Raw genomic sequence first — 27,356 nt, 5'->3', positions numbered from 1 at the left:
TATATATATATATATATATATATTTATGTATACATATATATATATATATATATATATATATATATATATATATATATTTATGTATAAATATATATATATATATATATATATATTTATGTATAAATAAATATTTAATATGCAGTTGATCCATGCAATTTCCATCAGTTTTGAATGACGATTGGTATATTCAGGAAAGGAAACATTTCTCATTGCTCATTTTCACGTACACATTTTATTTTGCATCAAAAGGTTAGAAATTGGCCTTGGTATGTGTGGATGTTTTTTTCCTGAGGGCAATCCAGTCTGGCAGGGGAACTCATTACCAGAAATAACAATCCAAAACCAAGTTGTTGTATTTTGCCATAAAAAAAAAAAAAAAATCAAAAATACAAAAATTAAAATCAATAATCATTATTGAATGATGATAGCGCAAATCGTGTTCTGACCCAAATAAATCATACAGTGGAACTTTATGTTTCCTAGCAATGCAGACCGCTCTGGAAATGTGTGGCGCATGATGAAGCGCAAAAAAACGGCGACGGAGAGACCGAACTGTTAAGAAACTTTAGTTGTTCATCAAGCAAGAATGGGAACGACAATTCGTGTCCTCAGTTCCAAAATGTTTTTGGAAAGGAAAGTTGATGAAACGCAGAGGTTAACATGCCCCGTTCTAGTTTTTTATATTTTATATATATATATATATATATTTTTTTTTTTAATGTAATGTGTCGCAGGCATTAAATTCAAAGAGAGCGAAAAAAAGTGAATCAGTTTTAAGATTTAATAGCTTGTCTTTGTTGCGTATTCAGATGAAAATAGACGGGAGAGGACTTGCACGTCATTGTATTCTGTTTTTATCTACGTTTTAAAGTCCCGACTGATGAAGCGATCGGACGATTTAATCAGCCCATATTCGAAATGTTAAAATCGGCTGTTTTTTGTCGATTTTTGCCGATTGTGTTTCTTTTTTACACACATTGACATCTACAAAATTAGACCAATAAAATGACATTCAATATTCTCCCTCGCAAAAAAAGTTACGTTAATTTTAAAGGACAACGTAAAGTTTAAAAAAATAAATGTTCTGACTGCAAATCGCATTTGTTGTTGTCAGTGGTGATGGACCAAAAAATAAGATATTTCATTCATTAGATAATATTTTTTATTAATAGGATAATTAGTTGCTTATCTAATTTTTGTTCAGCCAAATGTCGGCGCCAGCCTCATACAAATCTCGATCGCGACTCTTAACGGAAAAAAAAAAAAAGCTGCAACTTTTAACTGCCATCTTTGAGTTTATTTCACCGTGCAAACTTATTCCTATACCTTTTTTTCTTTTTCGCAATTTTCCTTAAATTTTTTTCGTTTGTACAATTAATACAGCATTAATGATGCAGACAATTCCCACTGTAAAACAAAATATTTCAAACATGATTTCCAAAGTTCCGCCGTATTTCGAAGAGATCGGTAAAATCGACTGTATCGTGGCATCGTGTTTTGAATATTGCACCGTTTTCATATGCAATTGAAAATGCATGATCAAAGGTATAAATAAATATACTGTATATGATATTAACATACATTAAAGGGACGGGAGTGAAGTGACATATAGAGTACCCATATGTAGTGATGGGAAAAGGAAGCTTCAAATTTGCTTCATGAACCAGTTGTTGTATTTTTGAGTCCTCTAGATGGCACTGTTGGTTTTAATAAAGGATTTAAAAAATGGCAAGTCCCTGTGCTTTCAGCCCAATGTTGAACAGAGAGCGCCATCTACAGGAGTCCAAAAATACTACAACTGGTTCATGAAGCAGAATTGAAGCTTCATTTACCCGTCACTGCCCATATGCCTTGCTTTGGCTATCGCAGGCGACGTGTCACATAAAAGTGGAATTGTTTGCAAGGAGTCATCGTTAGTATAATGCATCATAAAATTCACAGCAAATAGTACACAGTTTCTTGGCTTATTCGAACCACATTTATCACCTGTGTTGCTCCCCTTTTTTTTTTTTTTTTTAAATTCTCAACATATGGGATGTTTTGAAACCAACGGCAGCACAGCCCAGTCAAGTATTCCCCAACATGATGATTCGTCTCTGCGGCTTTGTGCTTATTTTCACCCAAAACGCTCTGTGCAAAGTACAACAATACATTAGCTTCATCAAGATAAGCAAATGGTTTGAGCGCCAATGAAAAATGAGTCACTGTCATAAATAATAAGAATAAAAAAAGGACAATATTACAGTAGCTTGCATAGCAAAGCAAAATAAAAGTATACAGATACATATAAAAGATATTTACAGCATTCTACAAGTCCTTTTTCGGTTGAATTAGTCATTTTGTTGCGATTTTTCGTCTTCGCCGCCTCCGCGTGAATTGTTGTAGGCTACAACAAGTGATACATAACACAAGTGGCCGTACAGTTTACTCATTTGAAGTAAGGGGTGTGAAGGGAACACTGTGAGAAAGGTGTCAGTGTCCTGTACATGACATTTACAGCTGCGGATTTTCATTTGCATCTTCCACGGACTTCATTCCGTCTCGTCTCCAGCTTCCGATCCAATTCCGAGTCACTCAACAAGAGACAATCTCAGAGCACTTTTGAAACAAGGTGCCCAGGGATGAGTATCTGACATACTCTGAAAAGCCAAGAAAACTGTACTTTAATAGCATATATAACAATCAGAAAATCAACGATTTGGGAAAATCATCCAACTGCGATTTTCTTTCCTCAAAATTGTGATTACGACTCAATATTTGAATATTTTATTTTGTGGGCCTTTTTTAAACGGTTCTATAAAAATTTATTTATTATTATTATTATTATTATTATTATTATTATATCATTAAGCTAAGTGATAATTGTTTTGCACCAAACCCTCACCCTAATTGTACCATATTTTTCAGAGTATAAGTACTTTATAAGTCGCAATGTTTTTTCATAGGTTGGTTGCTTTTGCGGCTTATACTCTGAAGTGACTTATACCTTAAAAAATAATAATAATAATTTCAAAGCCAGCCACAAGAGGGCACTCTAGTCTTATGCACCGATATCGTCTACTCCTTATAAAGACAACTGTGAACGAGTCAACCCACAAAAAATGCGACTTATACCTATACTTATACGACCTATGTATGTTTTTTTTTTCGACCTCATTATGCATTTTTTGGGCTGATATATTCCGGAAAATATGGTCATTATTCATTCAGGACTCTACAGGAGACACGCATCTTCCACCCAAATAATCATGACACTTACAATGATCCCTTTTCTCTTTGTTGTTTGTGAGAAGATGGCCGTTGTGGGAGGCTTCGGCGGCAGGTCTCTTGTGGGAAGCTCGACTGAGCGTGGCCCGGTTGGCTGTTGAGGTGTCGCCCCAGGAAGCCATATGTTGGCGCTCCAGCGTGGAGACGGTCACCATGCACTCGTCCGCAGCGTCTGAGGCGGCGCTGGCCCATGAGCTGTTCATGCGGGAACCGCTGCTGTGAAGACCCTTCGCTTGAGGCGCATGACTTGCTGATGGACAAATTTGGCAAACGGCACCAATCATCCATTTTCACAGACACAATTTGAAATATTTGCAGACATGACGATATTCCACTCCAATGCATCATGGCGGCTGCTCCGAAAAGATTTCGCTTACCTTCTGGGTTGGTGTCTTTTCGTCTGGGCAGTGTTCCAACCTTGTTTGTCTGAGATTTGAGGCCAGTTAGTTGGGCCCTCTTGTGACCGAGGCTGTGTGTGTTCTGCGGACCACGATCTGTCGGAGCAGAACTGTCGGAACGACACAACTGCGAGCCTTTACCTGCGAGTGAACATCAACATTTGTCTTTCAAAAATTTTTCAAAACACTCACACGGGTGATACAGAAAGTGACAGGTTAACAAACAATAATGAATTTTTATTTTTTCATTATTTTGAATCTCACTGATGTGCATTTTGCCCCACAATAGCATATAAAACAATCCTCCCATTAGCTTATCAAACAATGCGGTCTAAAACGCGATGTTTTAATCCCCGTGGGAGACGCTGTCACGTTTTCGCTCGAATAAAAGGAATCCTATTTATAAATGCATCCTTTAAAACATTTCAGCAGAGAGCTTCACTTATATATACAGTGTTCCGTTTTGATGTCGTCCCTCAAATAACTTCAAGGGATTTCGAACAAGCTGGCAGAATTGAACTTTTGCAAAAACATTTACAGTGACAGAAAGGAACCTCATTTGAATGTTGGTTTGATTTGGAGACATTATTTTTTTGTATCTGGCGGGTTCGCATATTACATTTCATATTCCTGCAGCAATGTATGCGCTTGATTGCTATTCGACGACGTTTTGCATGAAGCTATATGTTGGCGACATATTTCAGGATCACGGGGACGGTGTGGAGTTCGGCTGAATTTACAGTACATGGTTCACGATATTTTTTTGTCACCATGTTCTGATATACGGTCTTTGCAGCATGTCAGGAGAACAGAGAAGGAAATTTGACATTTTCAAATCGGAAACAGTTCCGATGGCGATACAAAAATAAAACAATAAATTGTTTCCACCTCCTCTTGTCAATCTCAACCAGCTCTCGCTATATTTCGAACATCTCAACTCTCCAAATTGTATTTGTATTTTATTTTAATATTTATTTTATTTATTTTTTTTTTAAGTAGACAGTAATAACACCTATGAATGAAACCGTTTCAGTTTGGCATCTGTTGTGATTGGCATCGTCTGAGAAAACAACGTCCAAATGTTTGCAATTTTATCACCGCTTTTATTTTGAAAACGCAAAATGACTTCTTTTGGTTTCCTCATGCCACGTGAACTGTCATTTGCTTTTCGTCACGGCATTTTCATCAAGTCAATAAAAGTATCGGCGTGGCAAGCCCGTTCCTAGCTGGTATTCTTCTCCAACTTTTGCCTAAAATGACTCTGGACTATTTTTAATTTTTTTTTTTGTATCCTTTTGTGGGAAAAAAAAAAATCATTTTCCAATGCTGATGTCCATCTGCCTTTGGCCTGCACCCGACCACAAGAAAATCCCGCACGTGACAAACAGTCAGTGAGGCTGGTGACTAAACTAATATATTGGATGAACCCGCTTAGTGCGAGCTCGACATCATCAGAACCCACACAGACACGTCTCCCCGAAACAAAACAAATGCGATGTCTCCGTTGAATCCAAATTAGCCTGTTAGACATGCAGTGTAAATTCAGTCTCAATTGTGAGTCTGCCCTCTCCGTGTCGGCTTTGTCAAACATACCTGAGAGCTCCAGATTATCCATCGTGTGTCCGGGAGTGTAATCAAAGCCGCACAAATTCTTTGACACCATAGCGTATCGGTCTTCCTCCTCATCTTCAGAGAGGTGGGCGTCTCCCAAATCTGAGCCCAGCGTTGAAGATATAAAGTCCATCGGAGGAATGCTGGTGTTGGACATGTTGGAACTGCTCTTCATGTGCCTGAGACGGTGCGCACAAACGTCGGATATTAATGAGCAAACGGGCGCTTACATGTTTTGAATCCAAAACAAAAACAAGATCCGGGATGCTGCAGTCACTTAACTGATTATATGCTCTGGGCTTCAAAATCGGAGTGGATAAAAGATATCTGGATAGTCAAAGGCTGCCATCAACATGGCTATTATCTCGTCTTCAGCTGTCCGCTACGACGGCGCGCATCCCGCCATCGAGGCAATGCATGCCTAATTAGCAACTCGATTTACTGATGTCACAACAGAGAGTTTTTCCAAAGCCATATATTACAATCAATATATTTCTGCCACTTTGATGTTTTCCAAGGCTCCATTAAAAGCATTATGTTAGAACATTTATTTATTTTTTTATATCATCCACTATCGGATGCCCCGTTCTTAATGGTGAGAAACCGATAGATATAAATTTATATCGATATCTGTTGAATACGTTGCGTGCACTTTATACGTTACGTATCCATCCGTCCATTATCCAAGCTGCTTCTCCTGATAAGGGTCGCGGTCACACTCACAATCACACCGAGGGACATTTTGGAGTGTTCAATTGACGTGTTTTTGGGAATATGGCAGGAAACCCGGAGTACCCGTAGAAAACCCACGCAGGCACGGGGAGAACATGCAAACTCCACACAGGAAGGCCCGAGCCGGAATCAAACCCACGACTTCTGCACTGTGAGGCCATCGTGCTCACCAGTCGGGCCACCGTGCCGCCCGTATGTGACTTATATGAAATTTCAATTCATGCCAGTGGTGCTGGTTGCTGGTTACCATGCTTGCTTGGCTACTTCGTACTGGTACGCTCTGGTCAGCTCATCCAAATGGGCTTGTAAAATGGACTGCATTTCCTCGTGATGGGCGGAGCTGAGAGACGATGACGAAGGCTGGTTGTAAGAGGCGGCCGATGCGGGCGAGGAGGCTCGTCCTCTTAGAGGTGGAGTCGGTCCCCTTTCCTCCTCGACGTCATTGTCTAAACTTTGGTGGCGGTACGACGGGAGCGATAGAGGCGGGGCCCAACTGTTGTGGTCGTATCTGGAAAACAGCATTGATTATTTTATCGTTCGGTTGATTTTCCACACTTGGGTAGAAACATCAACTAGAACGCATTCATTGGTTTTAGGAATTTGGTTTAATTCTCAATTTAATTCGGCCCAAAATCCGCTCTAATGCAAGGTATTACATTTATTATATTAATATATATATATATATCTATATCTATATATATATATATATATATATATATATATATATATATAAATATATATATATATAATATGTATATATATTATATATATTATATAAGCACGATTCAGAATAAAAAATGTGGAGGCGATCTGACCGGTGCTTCTCGGCGAGCTTCAAAGTGCGCTTCTGATTTTGTGTTTGCGTGTGAGTCGACGGATGAGATGTGAACACATCTTACCCTCCTCTGTGGCTTTCCTGCGGGTAATGGTCAAGGTCAACCTCAGTACCGGGCAGAGGGTGCATGGGTGGTGGAGGCAGGGGCATGTTCGCCCAACATGTCCCATTTGATTTAGGGGGCTTTGTTCCACCCTTCACCTTCTTTTTCTTCCCGACCTTTGCACCTGAGGGAGAGTAGCAAGAGATGAAAGTCAAAATTCTTTGTGGTGCTTGTGTGCACATTTTGCAGTGTGTTTCTACACACACACACACACACACACACACACACCGATCCTATTCAGGCATATTTTTTTTCCTTTTTTATTCATCAAGTCTCTTTTTGTACGCTGATGGCATATGATGACTTGAAAATGTTATGATATTTCTTAACTAGGCATCAAAACCCGAGGCAAAGCTCTTCTATAAAGCTTCTTCTATGTTATCGGCGCTCGTCGTGACATTTAGCGGAGCACAAAGCTTATTGTGAATCGTCAAAAAGCGCACGACGGAAATGCCTCCGTGATCCTACTCCGTATGTTAACGCGGCATGTACGGATATTTATATATATACGTATAGAACTCGTAACGCCGATGCATTGCTAATCAAGTTCACCCAAAGAAATGCGTCATGATAGGCTGACATTTCTGGGCTAGATAAGCTCCCAGGGTAGAACGGGGATGAAGACAGAAGAGTAATTAAGAGCATTATCCTAAGGGTTCATTTGTTGTGAATATGGAAATAAATTCGCTCTTTTCCATTTTGCACTTTCTCTGGCTCACTTTGCCAACTCCCTTGCAGGAATTCCACTTCTAAAAAAAAAAAAAACGAACTGTCACGCCATATTTTGTTCCTGGGCATTTCTGTGCACAGCACACACACAAACACAAATTTGTACCGGTGGCAGGGCGTCTATCAGTTAGCGAGTAGCCCAGGTTGGCTATTTCCTGCTGGGCCTGCAGAGAAGCCTTCCAGCGGGGATCTGGTCTGTCCACCGCCAACTCGTGGAAGCTGTTCGACTGGAGGATCTGTGTGGTGGCGTAGGGGGTGGGCTGGCTATCTTGCACCGGGCTGCTGTACCCGGCCTTCCCCATGAAGTCAATACTGCTATAGATGGCCCCGTCGGACAGCATGGTGCCCGTCTTCTCCACCGCTGCCGATGGTAATACATCTTGCGACAAAGAAGTGAGGTGAAGATTAGATGAATCTTTAAGGTCATTAACACTCCCCGCTGCTCTTGTTCTCCTCATTTGTTACGAGAGAAAAAGCTCATAAATAGACTTGATCTGAATGGAAGTGATGGTCTGCGAGCATAATTAACATGCATCATGCTGAGGAAGCCCGGTGGAGTGTTCACATGATGATGCTCGGCCCCTGCAGCTGACCAGACCTCTCCTGAGCTTGACAAACATGTAAACGCAGCATGCATGTAAACCCTGATTAAAGTCTCACCACACAATAGCAGAGCATGAGAGGGAAAAAAAAAAGGGGGCAAAAAGTCAATGTAATAGCAGAAATTTAATCCCAAATATCAGGCTTGTCAAATCACATTAGCAAAGTCTAGCCCTCAAAGGCACTTTTAATTTCTCTGCGTGTTTGTGTTAATGTCAGGCCTTGTCACGGCGAATAACAAATGATGAACATCAAAACCGTCGGAGCGGGCGATGCTTGCTGCAACTCCCGTCAGCCAGACGTGTTTACCTCCTCGGCCAAAGTTACTGCTGCCTTTCGGACTGCCCAATCCTCCGTTTGCTGGAAGGCTGGTGGAGGGCCACGAGTCCGCCAGCCAGGGTAGGCCAGGGTCACCCGCTTTCAACAGTCCCGGACGGCTGAGGGACGGATATTCAGAGAGACGGAGAGAACAAAAGGGCACAGTAGAGATATAGGATTCAATAAATATCAGCATGCATTTTAATAAAACTGTTTTTCCTGCTGTGCTAAAAAAAAGTGATCCATTCTGAATATATTTTACCCCATGGAAAAGCCTGAAGCACAAACAAGAGTGCAATGCAGGCCATAGCATGGCAGGTCTGTATATCAGACTCGCGCCTCCCCTGAAAGTGCACAAGCCAAAACTCTCCCGAGAGAAAGCAGGCAGGCCTGAATACACACTTAATCCGCTTTATAGCCTTAGCACAACAGAAAATTTACATTTTAAATTGAGAAAACATGGACCGCCTCTGGCAGTGCAACTGCATGGCTGCGTGGTTTCCATGGCAACAGAGACAGAAAAGGACCGGTAAGTGGTTTAGGAAACCGGGGCGTCGATTTTGTTGCGGTGAAAAAACAGTTGGAACGTATAAAAAATAAATAAATAAATAAAATAAATAAAAATTGTGAGCAACAAAACTGAGAATCAGCTGCTGTAAAAATGACAAAACATTTGCATGCCTCCTGCGTCTCGCTCGCATGTTTACTTAATGCGCTCGCACACGCAGGGAATTTTTCCATTTGGGCCTGACTCGCCAAGCACCACGGGAATTGTTTACAGCTGACTTGGTGATAGCTCCAAGGTGTTTAACAATTATATCAATCATTTCCATTGTAAAATAAACACATTTGCATTCATCAAAGAAGCAAGTGCCACATTCGCCATGGCGATGGAAATATCGCATGGCACAGTATTAATTATGCTTTCTTATCTATTTCCTATTTTCGCTAATATGATTTGTCTAATAGACCTCATTTCAGATTATTAGCAAGGACGTTTTTCGAATTAAGATTGAGATGGAGACTGTCATCGCCACGTTTTTACAGCCAACTCATGCCAGGTGTCTTAAACAGAAGTGAAGTCTACACTAAAGAAGTTATTTCATTTAATTTTTAATGAACTAATCGGGAAAGTCCTTGCCCATGGCTACTTCCACCATAAATTCTCAAAGCTTCCAATATGGTACATGATTGAGTGGCGAGTTCAGCGCGCTGTTCTTTCAAACTTTTACCAACCTGCGCAAAGTCAAATAGGTTGTCACTTTTTAAATAGCACATTCATCACCTCTCCCCCCGTCTCATGACCTCCCCGTTCGCCCTTACATTAGCGCGGAAGAAGAACAGCAGCCTGCCTTCTTTAATTAGTAGCATTCATCGGAAAAGGGTGATTAATGATCACCAAGTACACAGTACATCAGTGAAAATCATATACTGCTATGAGAAGGACAGATTGGAAAGTCTAATCAAATTCTAATTCTGACCACAGGAAATGACTTAAGGCCTTAAAATGAGTGCTTATCATTGAGATGCTAGACTGAAAGTCATTCTTGGAAGGAAAAAACAACTCTTACCTTCCATTTCTGATCAGACCTCTGTCTCTCTGGAAGGTGACTTAAGGGGGGAAAAAAATATTACATTTTGACATTGACATTGCTGGCATTTTGGAACGCGCCGTATTTTGCGGACTATAAGGCGCTAATCATTAAATTTGCTCAAAAATCGACAGTGAGCCTGATCATCGTTTGCGCCTTATGTGTGGATGCCAAAGTGGAATGATGTTTGTCTTAATTACTGTAGGAGTTTGTTTCCCTTGATTTGCAATAAACACCGTATAACCCGGTCGGCCTATGATGTGGAAACGAAAAAAAAAATAGACCGGTTCATGGAGACTGCGCCTTATAATCCCAAAAATGCTAAACGGAAACACATACCTGCTCGGGTAAAAGTGAAGGATTGAACTGCAATGACAAAAAATAAGAAGGAAAGAGTTTCAAATGAATGAAAATGCCATTTCTGTCTGTACATGTTCAATATCGCAATATTATCGATATCACGATAGCCAACACACATATCGCATATTTTTCCAATGCCGTGCAGCCCTAATTACTCGTTTATATCAAAACATACAGGTAGTGATGGACATTAGCTGCACATACTCCATCATTCCTGAAAAACATTTTTTTATTTTTGTTGTTGTTTTTAATTTAGTTTGAGAAAAGGGATCAGAGATGCAGCACTCATGTAAATCCCTCTTAAACCCGAAAATCAAGTCACCGGAATACAAATTATGATAATGGACCTGCAGCCCCCCCCCCCCCCCCCCCTAGCTCACCAAAAGGCTAAAAATATCAAATTCCTCCTTCAATCTTAATGCGCTTCATGTTAATGTGCAAACAACGCTGTCAAAGGTCTGATAATGGGAGGCGATGTTAAATGACTTATCTCACATGAGTGTGTGACAGTGCTGAAGCGCACGACTGATGGAGCGTGGCACATTTGATGCACACCAATGCACAGTGGAGAAAAGTAAATACAGCCTATTTCCACCAGCGCTGAATATATTCATATCGTTCTGCCTTTTAGCCAGCTCAAATGGAGTCAAATCTGTGATGACATCAAGTCTCATTGGGGCGAGCGACCAAATCAGCTTTGAGATTCCGTATTGATGCAGAACCATGTAAATTGATTTATTTATTTATTTATTTTTTTTACCTGCATAGTTGCTGAGTCCTTTCCTCTTTTTTCTCCTCCAGTACAGCCAGGCACTGAAGCCCATGAGAACAATCCAACAGGCTCCGCCCAATCCCGCAATGAAGGCCGGCTGTTTCACCACATCTGAGATTCTATTGTTGCCCTCCGATCCCGTCATTACGTCCCGCTGTTCTGCACCTGGGGACCCCCGATGCACAAATGCGAGCACAAGGAAAGGGAAAAGATTTCAAAACGGTGCAGTTTGATGAAAACATATCAATAAATTGCGAATTGGGAAGTGGACCTTGTGAAATGTTTATTATTCTTACGGTTGCAGTTTGGGTTCCAATTATTTTGACCTTATGTTGCTAAATTAACAAAATTATTGAAAAAAATTCAGTTTCATGCAACCAACCATTCTTCTTTTTTTTTTTTCTTTTTTTTCCTGCTCAGATCACAAGGCGCATGAAGAAAATTAACCGCTACATGTTTGTGGAATGTGGGAGGAAACCTGAGTAGCAGCACTTCTTTTAAAAAAATGAAGATTTCTACTTTGGATTTCATTGAATTTTGTATTTGATCCTGATGTCGAGTAAGTGCACGAATATCATCATATGTGTCAAAACAACTCACACCCCAAAAAAAAAAAAAAAAAAAAACTCTGAGCCTTGGAAAACAAACATGTAAAATAACCAAATAGAAATAACAAAAAAAATAAATAATAACCAGCATCAGTGCATCCACTATCTCGGAAGAATTAATCAATTCAGCAGTGCACTTATCAAGTTGAGCCTAAAAGACACGAGATTGACAGAGCAGCTCTGACAGAGTTTGATTTTCTGTTGCAGCTACTGTGCTGTGAAATTAGATTCACAGTCTCCGGCAGGAACCCCCAATCCCAACACACAAACACACACAAACACACACATCATTAAGCTGCAGCCCACAGGCCTGTTTCCCTTTCCCTGTCTGTTAAGGCTGTTATTATTTATCAGTCAAAAGTCATAGATGAGGAGCATCTGTCCTGGGCTCCAATATTGACTCTGGGCTTATATACTCCGAGCATCCTTTTGCTATTTTATAAGACGTGATAGGCTGATAAGCTCCAGCAAAAAAAAAAAAAAAAAAATCACTCTCTACTTTGTTAGCGACTGCAGCCCATATATTGAAGTGGATTATTGATATGGCTAACAGTACTTGGCAGTGTTACCAAACACTACATGTAATGAACCACTATTGATTTTTCAGTAGATGTCCACAGTGTAAAGAGCAATCTTCTTTCTGCAGGGTGCTAAATTGATAAATCATTTTCTCAGACCCCAAACTGTGATGGACACCTTGGTCTCCCCATTATTTGCTCATTTTATCCTGGCTTTGGCTGTGTGCGTGCGTGCGTGCGTGTGTGTGAGTGGATTACCCAGAGTGATAAACTGGGGTGCGCTCTTGACCCCCACCCCTGCACTGGTGCTTGCAGCCACCTCCACGCGGTACTGCACCCCGGCCTGCAGACCCCCGACCACCACTGAACGGATGGTTGCATCCACAGATTTATTGACATGAAACTGGGTTTCGTTAGCCAAACACCAGATCTGACAAAGACAAAGAGGTTTTTCAGGTTATGCTGTGTATTTTTTTTTTTTGTCCAAGCACATGGATGGGCTTGACGCTACCTTGTATTCCTGGATGATGCCGTTCTGTTGGTCGGAGGGTGGAGGGTCCCATGACACGCTGATGGAAGTGCTATTATTGCTTCCTACGGTCAACACTGCCACTTGCTGTGGGGGTGCGCTGGGTGCTGATGGGTCAAAATGGAAAATACAATAAATGGGAAATAAATAGAAATAGTCATTGTGCTTTATCTTTATTCGCCATGTAATGCCTTGCAAGGAAAATTCTAATTAATTTTTACGTGTCGCTACCTTGCCCATTGACCCACATGGGCGGATTGGAGATATAATGAGACGGTGGGCAGCAGGGCTCCAACGCTATAATCTTTGCATTTTAACACTTTATCTTCTCAGAATGGACTACTAAACTGCTTGGGGCCCACCGTTTCCATTAAACGCTTTGTAAAGCTCCAAACTGTGTTGGACAGAATAATTAGCTGGAACCCAATTAAAAAGATACTAAATCATAATGCTATCTTTAGGCAAAGCATTGATATGTCCAGCATTGCAGAGATGTGCAAAGTAGGTGGGCCGTGATGTGATTGTATTGTCGGCCACCTGGCTGCACGGCAAAATGCTCACTGTGACTTGACATTTTCAGATTCAGGTTTCATTTTACAAAAAAAAAAAAAAAAGGGAGAGAGAGAATGTCACAAACAAGCACTATCTTGAACGGAGATATGGCAAACGGTTGAAATTGCAGATTTGTTTTGAATCGGGGACTACTTATTAGCACAGCAATTTCCGGACTGTAAGCCGCAGCAGCTCTTAAAAAAATAAAAATAAAAAAATAAAATAATAACGAAAACAAATAAATAAATTAGAATAATTAGTGTATATATATATATATTATTTTATTTTATTTTGCATTTTTTTTCAGAGCTGCTGTGGCTTATATACAGGTGCGTCTTACAGTCTGAAAATCGGGATATAAGTCGCAGTTTTTTTATGTTGAAAAAAAAAATGTTTTTTACCGCATGTACCAAACGATTTTGAACTGTAACTGCACATAAACGTACATAAACAGATTGCTAAAACAGTGCTTTTTAACTTTGCAAATTAAAACAGAACAGACCCAAGAGAAAAAAAAAAAAACGTAAAAATTTATTTTGCGTATTTTCTGAACTATAGAGCGCCCCCTACTGATGAAAGAAAAATCCACAGAAAAGCCGCACCGATGTATTCTTGTTTTGTATTACCTGGTTCAAAATCGAGGAAAAAAGTAGCGGCTTATAGTCGGGAAAATACGGTACCTATTCTCCACACAAACAATGACAACATCCTCAATGCCCAACAAGTACGTTCCTTGTTCTGTGTACAGCTCGTAAATAAACACCCAGCTGGTACTTCAATGTAAATGCTGCAGAGCGCCGAGCATCCCAGTCAAATGGTTCCCATTGTGCCACAAGAACAAAAGCTGCTTAATTTGCTGCTTTGCAGGATGCAATCTGGTAAACATAACTTGCGCTGCTAATGAGCCCATCGTGTAAGCTACTTGAGACATGAATTAGCAAACGGCCCCACCCCCACATGCGGCATTTGCGATGTTAACGGGGAGTATCACATTGTCTCTCGCCTTAGCTGCCAACATCGTGGCAGGAACATGTTCGAATTTTGAGCTATAATTTTTTGGGGATATAGAGTTCAACACCTGACCGGTGTGCTTGCTCTGTTAGTCCTCAGAGCCATCCCCCCCTCCCTCCCACCACCCCTGCAAGGTTCTGCAAATGCAGCGCACGTTTGAATATCTGCCTGTGGCAGATAATAAGTGTTTGTCTGAAATTTTCTGCTGTGCAATCCATTTCTGGCTCCAGATTAATGGACATTTTTTTTCTGTCCCCTAATACGTTTTTCCGGGATCCAGAGAAAGTAAAATTGCTACCTCAGTAGGAGAAATCCTTCAGTAATCCCGTGTGGGCATTTTAATTGGGCTCTAGTGAGGTAAGGTTCTTGTTTTTTTTTTTTTTTTTTTTTTGCAGACGCGCATGTTCACAATCCCAGGTAGCCCCTCTCATATGTTGCCATAAAAGTAAAATTCTGCAAGTTGGAGATTTCTTTCATATTAATGGCCTTATCTTGACTCGCTCTCACTGCGAGCTGGACCCCCGACCGGTTTGAGCTGATGCAGCACCTGGCCAGGTTGCAATTTGGAGATACACTCGCTATCGTCACACCCACCGGGAAGCCCGTCGGTAAATCTCCTGCCAGATTTTGTCCACTGGAAATGACAAATGCGACTACGATGTGAACAGAAAAGCACCTTCCAGGGTATTTCTGCAAATAGCCGCTTCAGAGCTTATCATCTATCCCCATCTTTTTACAAGGAGAGGAAAAACATTAGGATTGGATTGTTGCCTCAGGATTGTCAGCTATCATTTCCCAGCATCAAGTCACTATTAATCCTAACAACCTGAGCTAAATCTGTTTGCTGATTAAGACGAGGGAAAGTCTGATGGAGTTTGCGGGACGACCTTGGGCCTGGATTGAATAAAAATGAAAATAAAATACAGCACACTGAAAGTGTGTATTCGTGTGTGTGTGTTAGTGAAAATGGTGTCAAACAGGTCTCGTATTGGTTTGTGGCAGACATGGCCGCAGGGGTCCAAATTGAAGCAACTACAGATCTGAGTCAATATCAAAAGCTACAGTTTAAGCCCCCCCCCCCAATCTCGAATGTCCACCCGTCCCCCCTCATCGGCCAATCCGCAGAGGTCAGCGCTTATCACGGACCTCTGACTGTTCTGCCTGTTTCAACATACCGTGCACATGGATCGGCTTGGAAGATAATGAACACAAACATGCAACATGAAGTCCAAAGAGATTTACCTTCTTCCAGAGTCCGCGCTGTCATGGATTCGCTGTCTGCGCCCTGAAACTCATTAAAGTATGGTCGCACTTTAATCTCATAGACGATTCCTTTCTTCAGACCCAAAAGAGTCATGTCTCTCTGTGAGGAGACTCTTAAGTCCTGGATCTGCCACGGTCCCGGCGAAGGCAGTCCTGACGTCTGCCGGTACAGAACTCGGTAGCCTTGAATGAATCGCGATGGATTTTCCACCTGAGAGAAGAGAAAAGTAAGGAGCGTGACGGGATGCTGTACGGTAGCGCGATATATGGACGGCATTATAAAACCGTACGGAGGTTTTTAGAATTCAGTTCGTGCTCTTGTGGCACTTGCTTTAGTGAGCATTTTCTTTAGGATTCAAGTGAAAGCGTATCTTAACTCTACTTACAGTCCATGTGACTTGCACCGAAGTAGAGCTGAACACCACGGGGTTATGCATGCTGACCACCACGTCCCCTAACTCCTTCTGTACATGACGATGGTCCACTCCCTGCGCCGTGGGGCTAATGTCTGAAACGGCAAGAAAGATCAAAGGATTTCAATTCAACGCTGATGCTTCTTTCCAAGGATCCGAGACTTTATCTTCTATTGTTGTCTTCTTTTTTTTTTTTGGTACCTTGTGTCCGCACCGGCTCAGACATGGGGCTCGGGTCTCCGAGCCCCTGAGCACTGACGGCCCTGATAATGAACAGGTAGACGGTATTCGGTCGCAGATCGTTGACGGTGAACTCTGTGGTCTTCACATGGTCGGCCACCGTCTGCCAGCTGTTGCTGACTGACTGGCTGTTTGAAAAGGAAGAATATTTTCCATGAACTGGGGAGCTTTTTTTTTTTTTTCGTTCTTATATCAGACAGAAGATTGAAGCGGACACTAAAAAGGCAGGGAAACCAAACAAAAATAATGGTTGGAAAAAAAGATGCTGTCAAATAAAAAGACTGAAATCGAAGAAAGATTGTTCCTTTTCTCATCAGAGGGTAAACTCAGCAATAAAGATGAAACAACTTTGTTGTCTTATCAGGAATTTAAATTAAAAAAAAAAAAAATACTTGTCATATGTTGATTAAAGTGATCCTTAAATGGCAAATAAATACCATTCAAATTTAAATCCCGTAAGTTCGCTACTTGGAAAATTTATTTAGCTTGCTTTTAAACAACCCCCCCTCCCCCCCTCCCATCTGCTCTTTTTAAGGGTCACTAAACATGTCTCAAGGCCGTGGGTCACAGACATACCCAAAGGCCTCAATGACATAGGAGGACACTGGGGAGCCAGCCTCTGGCCCCGGTTGCCATGACAACGAGATGCTGCTCTTGGTGACATCAGTGACCTCTGGCTTGGAGGGTGGCCCTGGTAGGGCTGTCAGGTTGTTAGACAGGAAGTCAATGGGGTCAGTCGAATCTGATTTAAAAAAAAACAAAAACAAAAAAAACACTTTAGTGTTAATACCGCCCAAAATAAAATGCAAATAAAGAAAAGTTACATGTCACAGGAGTGGAACCATACCTGTGATATCCAAGTAAGCACTCCACGAGGTTTCGCCACTGGAGCTAGTAGCCACACACGTGTACAAGCCAGAATCAGATAGCTAAAAAGGAAATAGAATTATGAGACTTTAAACATATATATCCTAATATATATATATATATATTTTTTTTTTTTATAGATCCTAATATATAATAGGAGCAATGTTGTCAGATCTCACTTCTCTATCCACTTGAAATACTTTATTAAAAAAATCCAACAAGAAAATATGGGTGGCAATGACCTCTCCAGCAGAGGTAACAATTTCAAGCAATTTTATTTGTACAGCAATGACAATGTCCCCGTTGCTCATTCAGACTGCAAAAAGCATAGCTTTCAGACGTGTTGTGTTTGGTGCGCAAGCGCGAGCGTGAATCCAATAGTCCTTGCAACTGTGATCCCAGATGGTTCCTACAAGCTCTTGCGTCAGTCGGGGCTTTTGAAGGTTTGCAAGCGAGTAGTACAGTAAAAATGCATTAACCTTCACTGGCCTGCATTTGGCTCGAGACAAGCTTGAGAGTGGATGAGCGGGGAAAAAAAAAAAACTTTAAAAAAAAAAAAAGAAGAGCCCAGTAAAAGCTGACATTAATTTCCTTAATTGATTTCCTCCAATAATAGTCGTCCTCCATTCCCAGAACCATCAACATTATCATCAGGAGTGCTGACACGGGAAATACTGAAGCACTGATATGATCATCTTGTTCATATTGGCAAAGCCTCGGGGACCACAGACGTTGGGCTCTCTCGAGAGAGATAGTGGAGGTGAGTGACATAGGCAGAGCACTTTGACACAGGGACAGGCCCCCGCATAGTTAAGTCCCTCCATTATATTAGCCCCGTCCGACTGCCAAGAACAGCCCGTGTCCTCGAGTCCTTGAATGAGACTGGCGTCACAAAAAAAAAAAAAAAATCAACCAAAAGGAAGTCTGAAAGAACTTGCGCTTGATTTTTTTATTTTAATTTTTTTAATTGATTTGAAGTGTAAATGTTGAAGTTATGAAATGCTTGCCACTCTAAGCAAGCATTGACATGGGATTTTATTTTAGGGATTTATTTATTTATTTTTTTTTATCATTAAAATTTACACTTTCATACTTTGGATAATTATTGAATACATTTTCTGTGATCAAATTATTAATAAAATTAATTAAATTCAAAATCAATTTAAATTAATACATTTAACCTGATTTAACATAACAGAAAAACAAGTGTTGATTTTAGAACAAATAGTGGCCATACTGTTGTGAGTTCTGTGTATAATAATCCAAAGTTTACTGAATTCAAATAAAAATAAAATCATGCGCACAAATGATTGAAGACAACTCACCTTAGCATTCTGTATTTGAAGGCTGCCATGTTCCAGCAGGGAAAAGCGTGCATCTTTTCCAAGCAGACTGATGCCGTTCTTTCGCCAGGTAATTGTGGGCTGCGGGTCCCCTGAAGCCTGACACCTGAGTATTGTCACACGCCCTAACGCCTGCGTTTGGTTGTAGGGACCCTGGCGGATGATTGGCGGTGGGCGGTCTTTCAGGGCTGAGGATAATCAGGGAAGGAATGGATGTTATGATAATTGAACCTTTTCATTTTGACGGCGCATTCTTGGCATCAGCTGGTGACTTGTTATTCTCTATAATTGTGAAATGTTTTTTTGTTTTGTTTTTTTGCAAGAAAAAAAAAAACCATGACCTTATCAGAAGGTGCTAATTAGTGATTGCAATAATTGCAGTTCCAATATGTTCAAAGTCAATGTGATGGGTTTGTTGCGAGAGGAAGCGACTGTTTTGAGGCTTTTCCAGATTAGAACCGTGCGCTCGTGGCACCGCATCACACCTTTCACTTTTAATTACTAGGTGAGGATTAATGATGCTTAACCCGTGGTGTTAATTACCGTACCTTCTTTCCAACGCCTTTCAACACATCCATGCCTGTTGGTTGTAGCCTACAATGACTTTTCCCTTCATTCCAGGCGCCCCCCCCCCACGCCTCCCCCAACAAATGAAACTCTTAAATTAGCATGCCAAGGAGGACAACAATGCGTGGCTTTAAAAGCTTTTTAAAGTATGTTATATCATCCAGAAAACAGCTTCTGCACTCCGCAACGGTAATTTCCGAAGTGTTGGCTCTCTCCAGGCCTTGTAACAAGTCCCCGGCTTCCAATTTTCTCACTGTTGCTTTCAACTGTTATCAGGTCTGTCTCCATATTCACAAGTGTTTACAACGGGTTTTCCTTTGCCGTTTTTATTTTTTTAATCACAATGTTTGCAAAATAGTGAGAACAAAATGAGAAGCAGAGCCGTATCGTTTGACAGCATTTTAAATAATGAGTATGAATTTGGCGATAATGAAAGGATATCATAATTATGATGTCAGATTTAATGCTCCGCTGACTCATCACACGTGACTACAATTGATGAGCTCATCTAGTCAGGCAGATCTTCTAATCAATACGTGTGGCTGCTTCGCTCGCCATTTTGAACGAACAGTGTAAGGGATTAAATATGACGAAACGTTTTGCAAATATAAATTGAATTATTTGTAGTTGCTTGTTCTATTTTTGCATGAAGTCCATTAACTCTTTGACGGCCATTGACGGCTAAAGACGTCAAAAATCCTTTTTTTTTTTTTTTTTTTACTTGGCTGGTAGTGAATGAGTCTTTTTTTACTTACACAAATGTTGAATGAGCGATGATTTTAAAATATGACAAAAAACATATCTTTTCATCAGAGCAAGTCGACAGATATTCAGAGCATTTGTGGCATGTGGCGCCTTGGCCTTTGAGTCTGGGAAACGTACACAAAGTTAAGGCGGGGAGTTGTAATATTGCAAATATTGCACATTTGTTGAAATTCTCGGTAATGCTTTAGAAATCTGTAAAAAATAAAAATTAAAAATAATAAAAATGTTAAAAAATTAAAAAAAACTCCAACCTCATTTTGTTCCTTTATTATGATTTTTAAGGAACCAGCGGGCTCGAGGAAAAACAACCAATCAAGGAGAGAAAGTTAGCTTGGAAACTATAACGGAAAATCCACAGCTTGAAAATAAAAACTAACGAAATAAAAATTCAAATTTAGTGTACGACTCCATTCACTGGAAACAAGCTCATCATGTACTTGAGGACATTTCCTAAACTTCATCCGACATCACCCCTCTGCTCTGTTTATCTCCACTGCGATCGCTCCCCCGTGCTTTATTCCGTCGTCTCCGTATACACAAACGTGGAGAACGGCATCAACAGCTTAGCACTTAGTCGTGACATTAAAGATTTGTCTAAAAAGTCTTAATGTGTCCGTTCCATCAAGGAAGGTTTTATTTTATTTGTTTTCGGACCACTTCCATTCATCACAGGGAGAGAGAGAGAGTTGTAAAAATAATAATTGCTGGTGATTGCTTGGCATTTGCGGCACCAAAATGGAGGCTTGCAAATAAAAAACGAGGCCAACCGTAAACAATCAATTCTATAAACAAGTTGATGCAGTTTATGTGATTTCAAAGCACAGTGTGAATTATTATTTTTTTAAAAATCATTAATTATTAAAAGTATTTATTTATTTTTCAGAGACCTTTGTTCCCTTTTCTGTCGTCGCTCCGTTTTGGTAAAACATGAAGTAAATAATCCTAAAATGAATGCTTTCAAACCGACTGTATTGTTTGGGGAAATGCAAAAATGCCAAGGCTTTGTTCCGTTTCTTGTGTCGATGAACTTTGATGTGCTGGATGAAGTGGGCGCGCATGCTTTGTTCTCCTTACTTACCGTCTGCCACCTCCAGCTGGGCTTTGGCCAAGATGCTGCCTGCTACCGTGAGGGCCTGGCAGATATAATAGCCGGCGTCTGTACGCTGCACTGACGAAATGGTCAGCTCGCCGTTCACGGAAACAGACACACGACTGTCGCCCTGAGTTGGCTGGCTGGGAAATAGAAGATCCTACAGTGGGGGGGGGTGAAGTTGGAAAATAAAACTTGTAAATGGATCTGTGAAATGTGCGTGTGCATATTACACTAATAATAGGAATATTCCCAAAATGATCATGACACAAATCCAAGTTGGGGTTCAAATTCAAAACGTCCTTTGGAAATTGCCATGCAGCTTTGCTCTCAAGAAAAAAAAAAATATTTATGACTATCAGATAAATGTAAATATCCAACAAAGATAACCCAAGTAAACATAAAAACTAATTTTTAATATCTTATTTTTATTTACTAGTTGAGACGATGACTTCATTTTTACCGACGTCAGCCAAGCTCCAGACTTGTTTAGTTAAGAAATCACTTAAATCCTGTCTGACAAAATTAAGTAATGTTGATATTATAATAACATTCATTATTATCTATTTAATTGATCCACGTCACATAAACTAAAATATTGCTTTTACAGAACATGATCATTGCACACTTTCTGTTGTTCATGAAATAAAATCCAATTTTCACGCCAAATTGCAACGCAATCCAAATGTCAAGTTGAAATTAATTTTCCCCCAAAATATCACGCACTATCATCTAGCCAAGAAGCTCAACGTCAGACCTGACTGTCCCTCCCACCGTGTTTATGTTGCACTTGTGAGAGTTGAGGCATCAGCTTTGTCTCTTTCTGCACCCCCAAGCAGACAAGCTGGCAGGAAAGGACATTAGCCTGCTTTCATTACTTCTAATGACTCTAATGTGAGTCGGCTGGTCAGAACAGCATCAACGGATGATGAACGACCACTTCATTATCTGTGTGAGCCACAAAAACCCGCACACAATGTCACCTTGGTTTGATCGCTTTAGCTTTTTAGCTTTAGCTTTTTTTTAATTTTTTTTTTTTATTCCACGATTATGATTTCAAATATAATATCAACCCTGCTGCAATATTGATGTATTTCTTAGCATGACACCAAACAATATATCTCTCATCATGAGCTGTCAGCACATTATAGGAACCATTTTGCCAAAATCTCACCTGGCTGCCGTCTCGTTGCCAGAAAACAGTGGGTTGAGGTTTGCCTCTGGTCTCACAGGGAAAGGTCGCCGTTCGTCCTTGAGCCACAATCTGGTCGCGGGGTCGGACCACAAACTGGGGCGCCTCTGAATATGCGGTACAGTGGCTCATTTGCAGTCTTTTCAATGACACGTCACGGCGCTCATGCATACGGGGTCGTCTTATAACTAGCCGTTTGCTAATCGCATTAGCCGTCTATCGGAACATCACAAACTAAGAGTGCCTGACGCCTCAAAGTCAAATGGTTGACAAGATCTAACGTGACGCAGTACATCCATGGATTCTCAGTGGCTCCTAACAAGGAAAGTCAGTGATTGAGAGACAACACAAGATGTGCCAGTAAAATATCATCTTGATGAATGTGTTTATGGATCCTCGCAGCAGTGCCCGAAGCGTGACTTCAAACCAAAAAGAAGAGAAAAAAAAAAAGGCATGCACAATGGGATCAACTGTTACTTACCAACAGGGCGAACTGGTGACAACAATGGTGTGGGTGAGATAAAGTCACAACACAGAGAGAACGAAAGCAGAGGAGTAGAGGGAAAGAAAGCAAAATAATGAAAATCAGAAATGAATGAGATGGTGCTCGGATTTACGTTTGTGGTGTTTGCAGGACAGATGGCTCTCAATCACCACGTTAGGTGGAAGGACAAGAACCAATGCCATGAGCCATACGACCGGAATTACATTTGCCTGGCACTCTAAAACAAAGGTGTCAAACTATGGCCCGCGGGCCAAATTTGGCCCCAAGTGTGATTATATTTGGCTACTGTACCATTTTACATTCTATAAGATAATAGTAACATTAAAAAATGATAAACCAACCATTGTATTGATTAATTTTAATAATTTGATAAACATTTGAATAAAATCATTTGTCATAATAAAAAATGAAATAAAACTAAAAAAATCAGCATTTATATTGTTTTTAAAAAATGAAATGGTGGCCCGCGGTGTATTTGAGTTTGACAGCCCCTCGCTCTAAAGTGTGCGGAATTTAAGACTTTATTCCTCTATTTTTCTGCAACAGGTAACACGTTAAAAAAACAAAGTATTATTAAGATCAATCAATACCACAAAAAAATTGAAGAAATTACTCTCCAAGGCAATGACAGATATTGCCTAATCGGTCAATAAAAACATGCGAGAGTGTGCTGCATGAAAACGTTTCATTTAAAATTGGATACATTGTTCGGATGCAATCTGCGCTCTGAAATGTAAAGCTATCAAGTGCATTCTTCTGTTATGTGAAAAGAAAGCTTGAGGCCAGGCCCAACCTTTCGGCGGGGGGGGGGTGCATTAACGCTGGCAAAATGTGCAATAAAGGATTGATTGTTCTGTGAGTTGGGAGGTACCATAAAATGTGGGATTGCAGCGACCACAAGCTACACACCTCTGATAGTCAGGTAAGCGGAAGCCTCCACTTTGCCTACGCGGTTCTCTGCTAGGCAGCTGAAGGTCCCCTGATCGCTCACGGTGGCTTTCTTTATCCGCAGCAAAAGATCTTCTTTTTCATATCTGATGTCATACCTGCCGGCAGAGTGGCAACGCCGTCAAGCCACAGTTTTGAAAAATGACAACAAAGTAGTGTGAACATTGCAGGTAGTTTATAGGCGTTTCACCAAGACTGATCGTAAAATCGGTCGGAACGTAAAATCGGTTTTCGCATTGAATCAAACCGAATATTCCTCTTTAAAGTATATCAAAATAAATATCGAATCGTCTTTTATTGAAAAGATATATCTTTGACGGCAATGTCACATCTACAATTTTTACAGTTTTTTTCCCCCCCTGTTGATTGATTGAAGGCACCTCACATTCCAGAGCAATTAAGACTCCCCGCGTGAGCACACAATGCTGCAGAAACAAAACGAACAAGAGCAATTATGCCATCATCATGAAGCCGTAACAAAATTAAAGGCGCTTTCAGACGGAACCCTGACTGTTCCACTCTTTCAATATTTATAACGACGAACCACCCACTGCGGTGAGGGATGTGCGGTACGCCCCTGCTAGGTTTGAGCATGCGAGAGAGAGAGAGAGAGAGAGAGAGAGAGAGATTCAGGACACAGAGTCAGATAGACAAACTGGCTGAGAGAAAAGGAGTGGCACACTCTGACAAACTGAATTTGATGAATGAGCAGACGAGTAAGAAATGACTAATTCATAGTGTTGATGCATCAATGTGCAGCCACCAGGACAGAATTGTCCACTATAAGGGCACAATTGCTTCAGTGAGAACAAGAGGGACATCTCAGCTGGGTTCGGATAAGAGGGGCTCAACTCTGAATGATTGGAGGGGCAAAGGAGTCGCCTCCACCTCTCTGGGGTCTCTTTGGCTTGAGAGATCTTGTGAAATTGTGCAGTCAGCCATGCTGATTTCCACATAGAAGACAAGTCAGGCAGAGAAATGGCACAAGGGTGAGAAAAGTCATATTTGAAAGAGCGTACGGGTTGGGGACGGTGGGGACGGTGGTGGTGGTGGGGGGGGGTTATCGATGTGCGGTCATTCTGGAGTTGGGTGAGGACTGCATTCACAGAACATCTCTGACCCAGATACACACTTCCCATGAGGATGACGGGGTCGGGAAAAGAATAAAACATGTGGAACGAAGGGCGAGAAAGAGGAAGTGTTTCTTTTGTCAAAGGGGGCAGTGACATCGCGAGAAAACACACTTGAGTGGACGCACTACCACATCGTCAGTCTTTGTCGACTATTGCTATATTATATTGCTTCGTCAACGCATGTAACAGTCAGTGGTGGACCCAAAAATCAAGAAATCATGATCATATTTAAATAAATTGAATTTATCGTAATTTATTTAGATGCGAGTTTTTATCCAATCAGAATTCAGCTAGCTTGTGTTGCCAGGCAGATTTCATATTACCTTGATTTAACCGTGCAGGCGTCTGGGCAGTGCGAGTCAACGGGCTCTTCGAGTTGCTAGCCAGTTGCGATAGCCAATCAAATCACGAGTTGGCGACAATAAGGCCTTCTCGCATCCCTCACCTTGAAGCGTCAAAATTTCATGATATAATGCAGTACGTCCAGTTTCCGTTACTGCCCAAAAGTATTTGAGGTAGAATGTTGACTCGATATAGAAGCAATTCCTCGCGGGCTGGGAATTGGATTATTTTATATTAAACAACACAGACGGCCCGTATAACGTTTGGTCTATCGCTGGGCCAAAATGAGCCTTATGTGCAACATAAAAAGAACAGTGGTGCTTGGAGAATTTGAAGCAATCAAAAAGAGGAGGGGGCGGGGCAGCGGGGGGTTGGGGGGGGCTACTTTGTTCTGCTGTGAGCACAGACGTTCAGCAAATAATGAGATTCTCTGTGGCTAATAAATGATTTCTGCCACACCGATGAAAGTCCACGAGTAACATGTCAAATTGCTTCTTTGCTTCTTGAGGGACTCATTAGCTTCGCTTCAACACCTCCACGTCATCACTTTCGCCGCCTTAGTGTGCACACAAACCTTCATTAAACAAAGTGCAAACACACACTCACACGTTTGCCTCACCTGCCACGGGGAATATCCACGTCCTCTTTTTTCCAGCGCAGGGTTGGAGGCGGGTCACCGTGGACCTGACACCTGAACTCCACACTCTCATCCACTAAGACCACCTGGTTCACAGGCCGCTGCACAAATACGGGTCTCTCTGGATGCAGGGAAGAGTGCATCACGTATAAGGGAAGCTAAATTGACTTTTAAGACGCTGATAAATACTGTATGTGATGGTTTGCAGTAAATACCTGGGAAAGTCACGCTTTATTGCTTTTTGAACCTTTAGATCTCAGAGTTCTTACCAAACACGGAGAGTTGAGCCTTCTCACTCTCTCGCTCGCCGACCATGTTGGTGGCCACGCACACATAAATCCCCACGTCGGTCTTTTGTGTGTTGGAGATTGTCAGTTTTCCTGCGCGAACCTGAAAAGAAAGCATACAAATTGGAGGAAATCTTAGAAAAATAAATTCCGACAAATGGAATTTCTTGAAAAACTCGGGGATATTCCGCTCTGCCCTCTACTGGTGAAATGATTTACAGATAAAAAAAAAAAAACGTCTTAAAAAGCGAGACGAGTAACTCACTGTGATCCTTTCATCTTTCAGATCAAGACGGCTCTTGTCTTTCTTCCAGTAGGTGGAGGGCTCAGGATGCCCGCGTGGCGGCTGACACTCCAGAGTGGCCGTCTCGCCGACAGCGACCACCACATCCTGCGGGTTCTGTCGGAAGTCATCTCGCAACACTAAGAAACAAAAGAGGACCATCGAGAGTCACTCATTAATATATGGAGATATATTATTATTTTATTCAGCCAGCGGTGGTGAGTGCAATTCATTCGCAGTCTGGACGTCAATCTTAATGTCCGATAAAAGCATCATTTTGTCCGTTGAATCAGTACGACTTTCCTTTCAAAACATTTTACATCCCCCAAATATTTTTTTTCACTCGGAGGTCTAATCGAGTTGTTCGCCTATAGCTGCAACTGTCGGCGCAGGAGATGTATCTCCGGGCAGGATTAACGCGACAATATATAAGGAAGAGATAGCTAAAGTGCAAGAAGAATGCAACAAGAGCAAGACGAAAGGGAGCTGAGAGTAGCAAGTGGGAAATTGAGCATTAATAATTCAAACGCTACATCTCCACAGCCCTACAAGCAATGTCCTACCATAGATAAATGCCGCCACGTGCCGCAAACTATCTTTAAAGAAAAGCCAATCCTCTTCAGAGTGTGGAGGCGTTACAAGTTACATGTGAAAGATCCTCAGCGAGTATGTCGTGTGGAATTGTAGAAGCAAACAAAATGTGACTATTTATTGAGTCTATCTAGAACAGGCGTGGGCAAACTACGGCCCGGGGGCCACATGCGGCCCGTTAAGCGTTTTAATCCGGCCCGACGAACTTAAAAAAAATTAAATGATTAAACCTTGTGAATGTTGTTCAAAGACATATATATATTGTTGTCATGCTTTTGTTCACTTTCATTGAAAATTAAATGAATTTTTTTTCTCCGATGAGGCGAGGCTACCAAAACACTCCAACCATCTGCCC

General features: G+C 41.2%; 1 protein-coding gene across 2 annotated transcripts in view; it reads right to left on the bottom strand.

Annotated features, from left to right (window-relative positions):
• Positions 1-213: 213 nt before the first annotated feature.
• Positions 214-27,356, bottom strand: part of LOC148320303 (roundabout homolog 2-like) — a 59,392-nt gene continuing 32,249 nt past the window's right edge. The window contains exons 3-28 of one of the 2 annotated variants that reach the window (XM_088279401.1): positions 26,393-26,550; positions 26,110-26,230; positions 25,823-25,961; positions 23,690-23,826; positions 22,757-22,768; positions 22,258-22,382; positions 21,072-21,243; positions 18,644-18,849; positions 17,299-17,380; positions 17,028-17,193; positions 16,413-16,579; positions 16,185-16,306; positions 15,778-16,009; positions 12,955-13,079; positions 12,702-12,873; positions 11,306-11,482; positions 10,525-10,551; positions 10,165-10,204; positions 8,585-8,712; positions 7,782-8,054; positions 6,908-7,070; positions 6,256-6,516; positions 5,259-5,455; positions 3,645-3,806; positions 3,260-3,517; positions 214-2,639 (exon numbers count right to left, since the gene is read on the bottom strand). In XM_088279401.1, coding sequence (XP_088135527.1) covers positions 2,638-2,639; positions 3,260-3,517; positions 3,645-3,806; positions 5,259-5,455; positions 6,256-6,516; positions 6,908-7,070; positions 7,782-8,054; positions 8,585-8,712; positions 10,165-10,204; positions 10,525-10,551; positions 11,306-11,482; positions 12,702-12,873; positions 12,955-13,079; positions 15,778-16,009; positions 16,185-16,306; positions 16,413-16,579; positions 17,028-17,193; positions 17,299-17,380; positions 18,644-18,849; positions 21,072-21,243; positions 22,258-22,382; positions 22,757-22,768; positions 23,690-23,826; positions 25,823-25,961; positions 26,110-26,230; positions 26,393-26,550 — 3,824 coding nt within the window. In that variant the 3' untranslated portion in view covers positions 214-2,637. The remainder of the gene's footprint in view (positions 2,640-3,259; positions 3,518-3,644; positions 3,807-5,258; positions 5,456-6,255; positions 6,517-6,907; positions 7,071-7,781; positions 8,055-8,584; positions 8,713-10,164; positions 10,205-10,524; positions 10,552-11,305; positions 11,483-12,701; positions 12,874-12,954; positions 13,080-15,777; positions 16,010-16,184; positions 16,307-16,412; positions 16,580-17,027; positions 17,194-17,298; positions 17,381-18,643; positions 18,850-21,071; positions 21,244-22,257; positions 22,383-22,756; positions 22,769-23,689; positions 23,827-25,822; positions 25,962-26,109; positions 26,231-26,392; positions 26,551-27,356) is intronic. The other variant, XM_088279402.1, reaches the window with a different exon arrangement.

This window comes from Idiotropiscis lumnitzeri, chromosome 17, assembly GCF_059441095.1.
Source record: "Idiotropiscis lumnitzeri isolate Australia: NSW breed Sydney's pygmy pipehorse chromosome 17, RoL_Ilum_1.0, whole genome shotgun sequence".
Classification (NCBI taxonomy): Eukaryota; Metazoa; Chordata; class Actinopteri; order Syngnathiformes; family Syngnathidae; genus Idiotropiscis; species Idiotropiscis lumnitzeri.
This window is presented reverse-complemented; position numbering and strand designations above follow the sequence as displayed.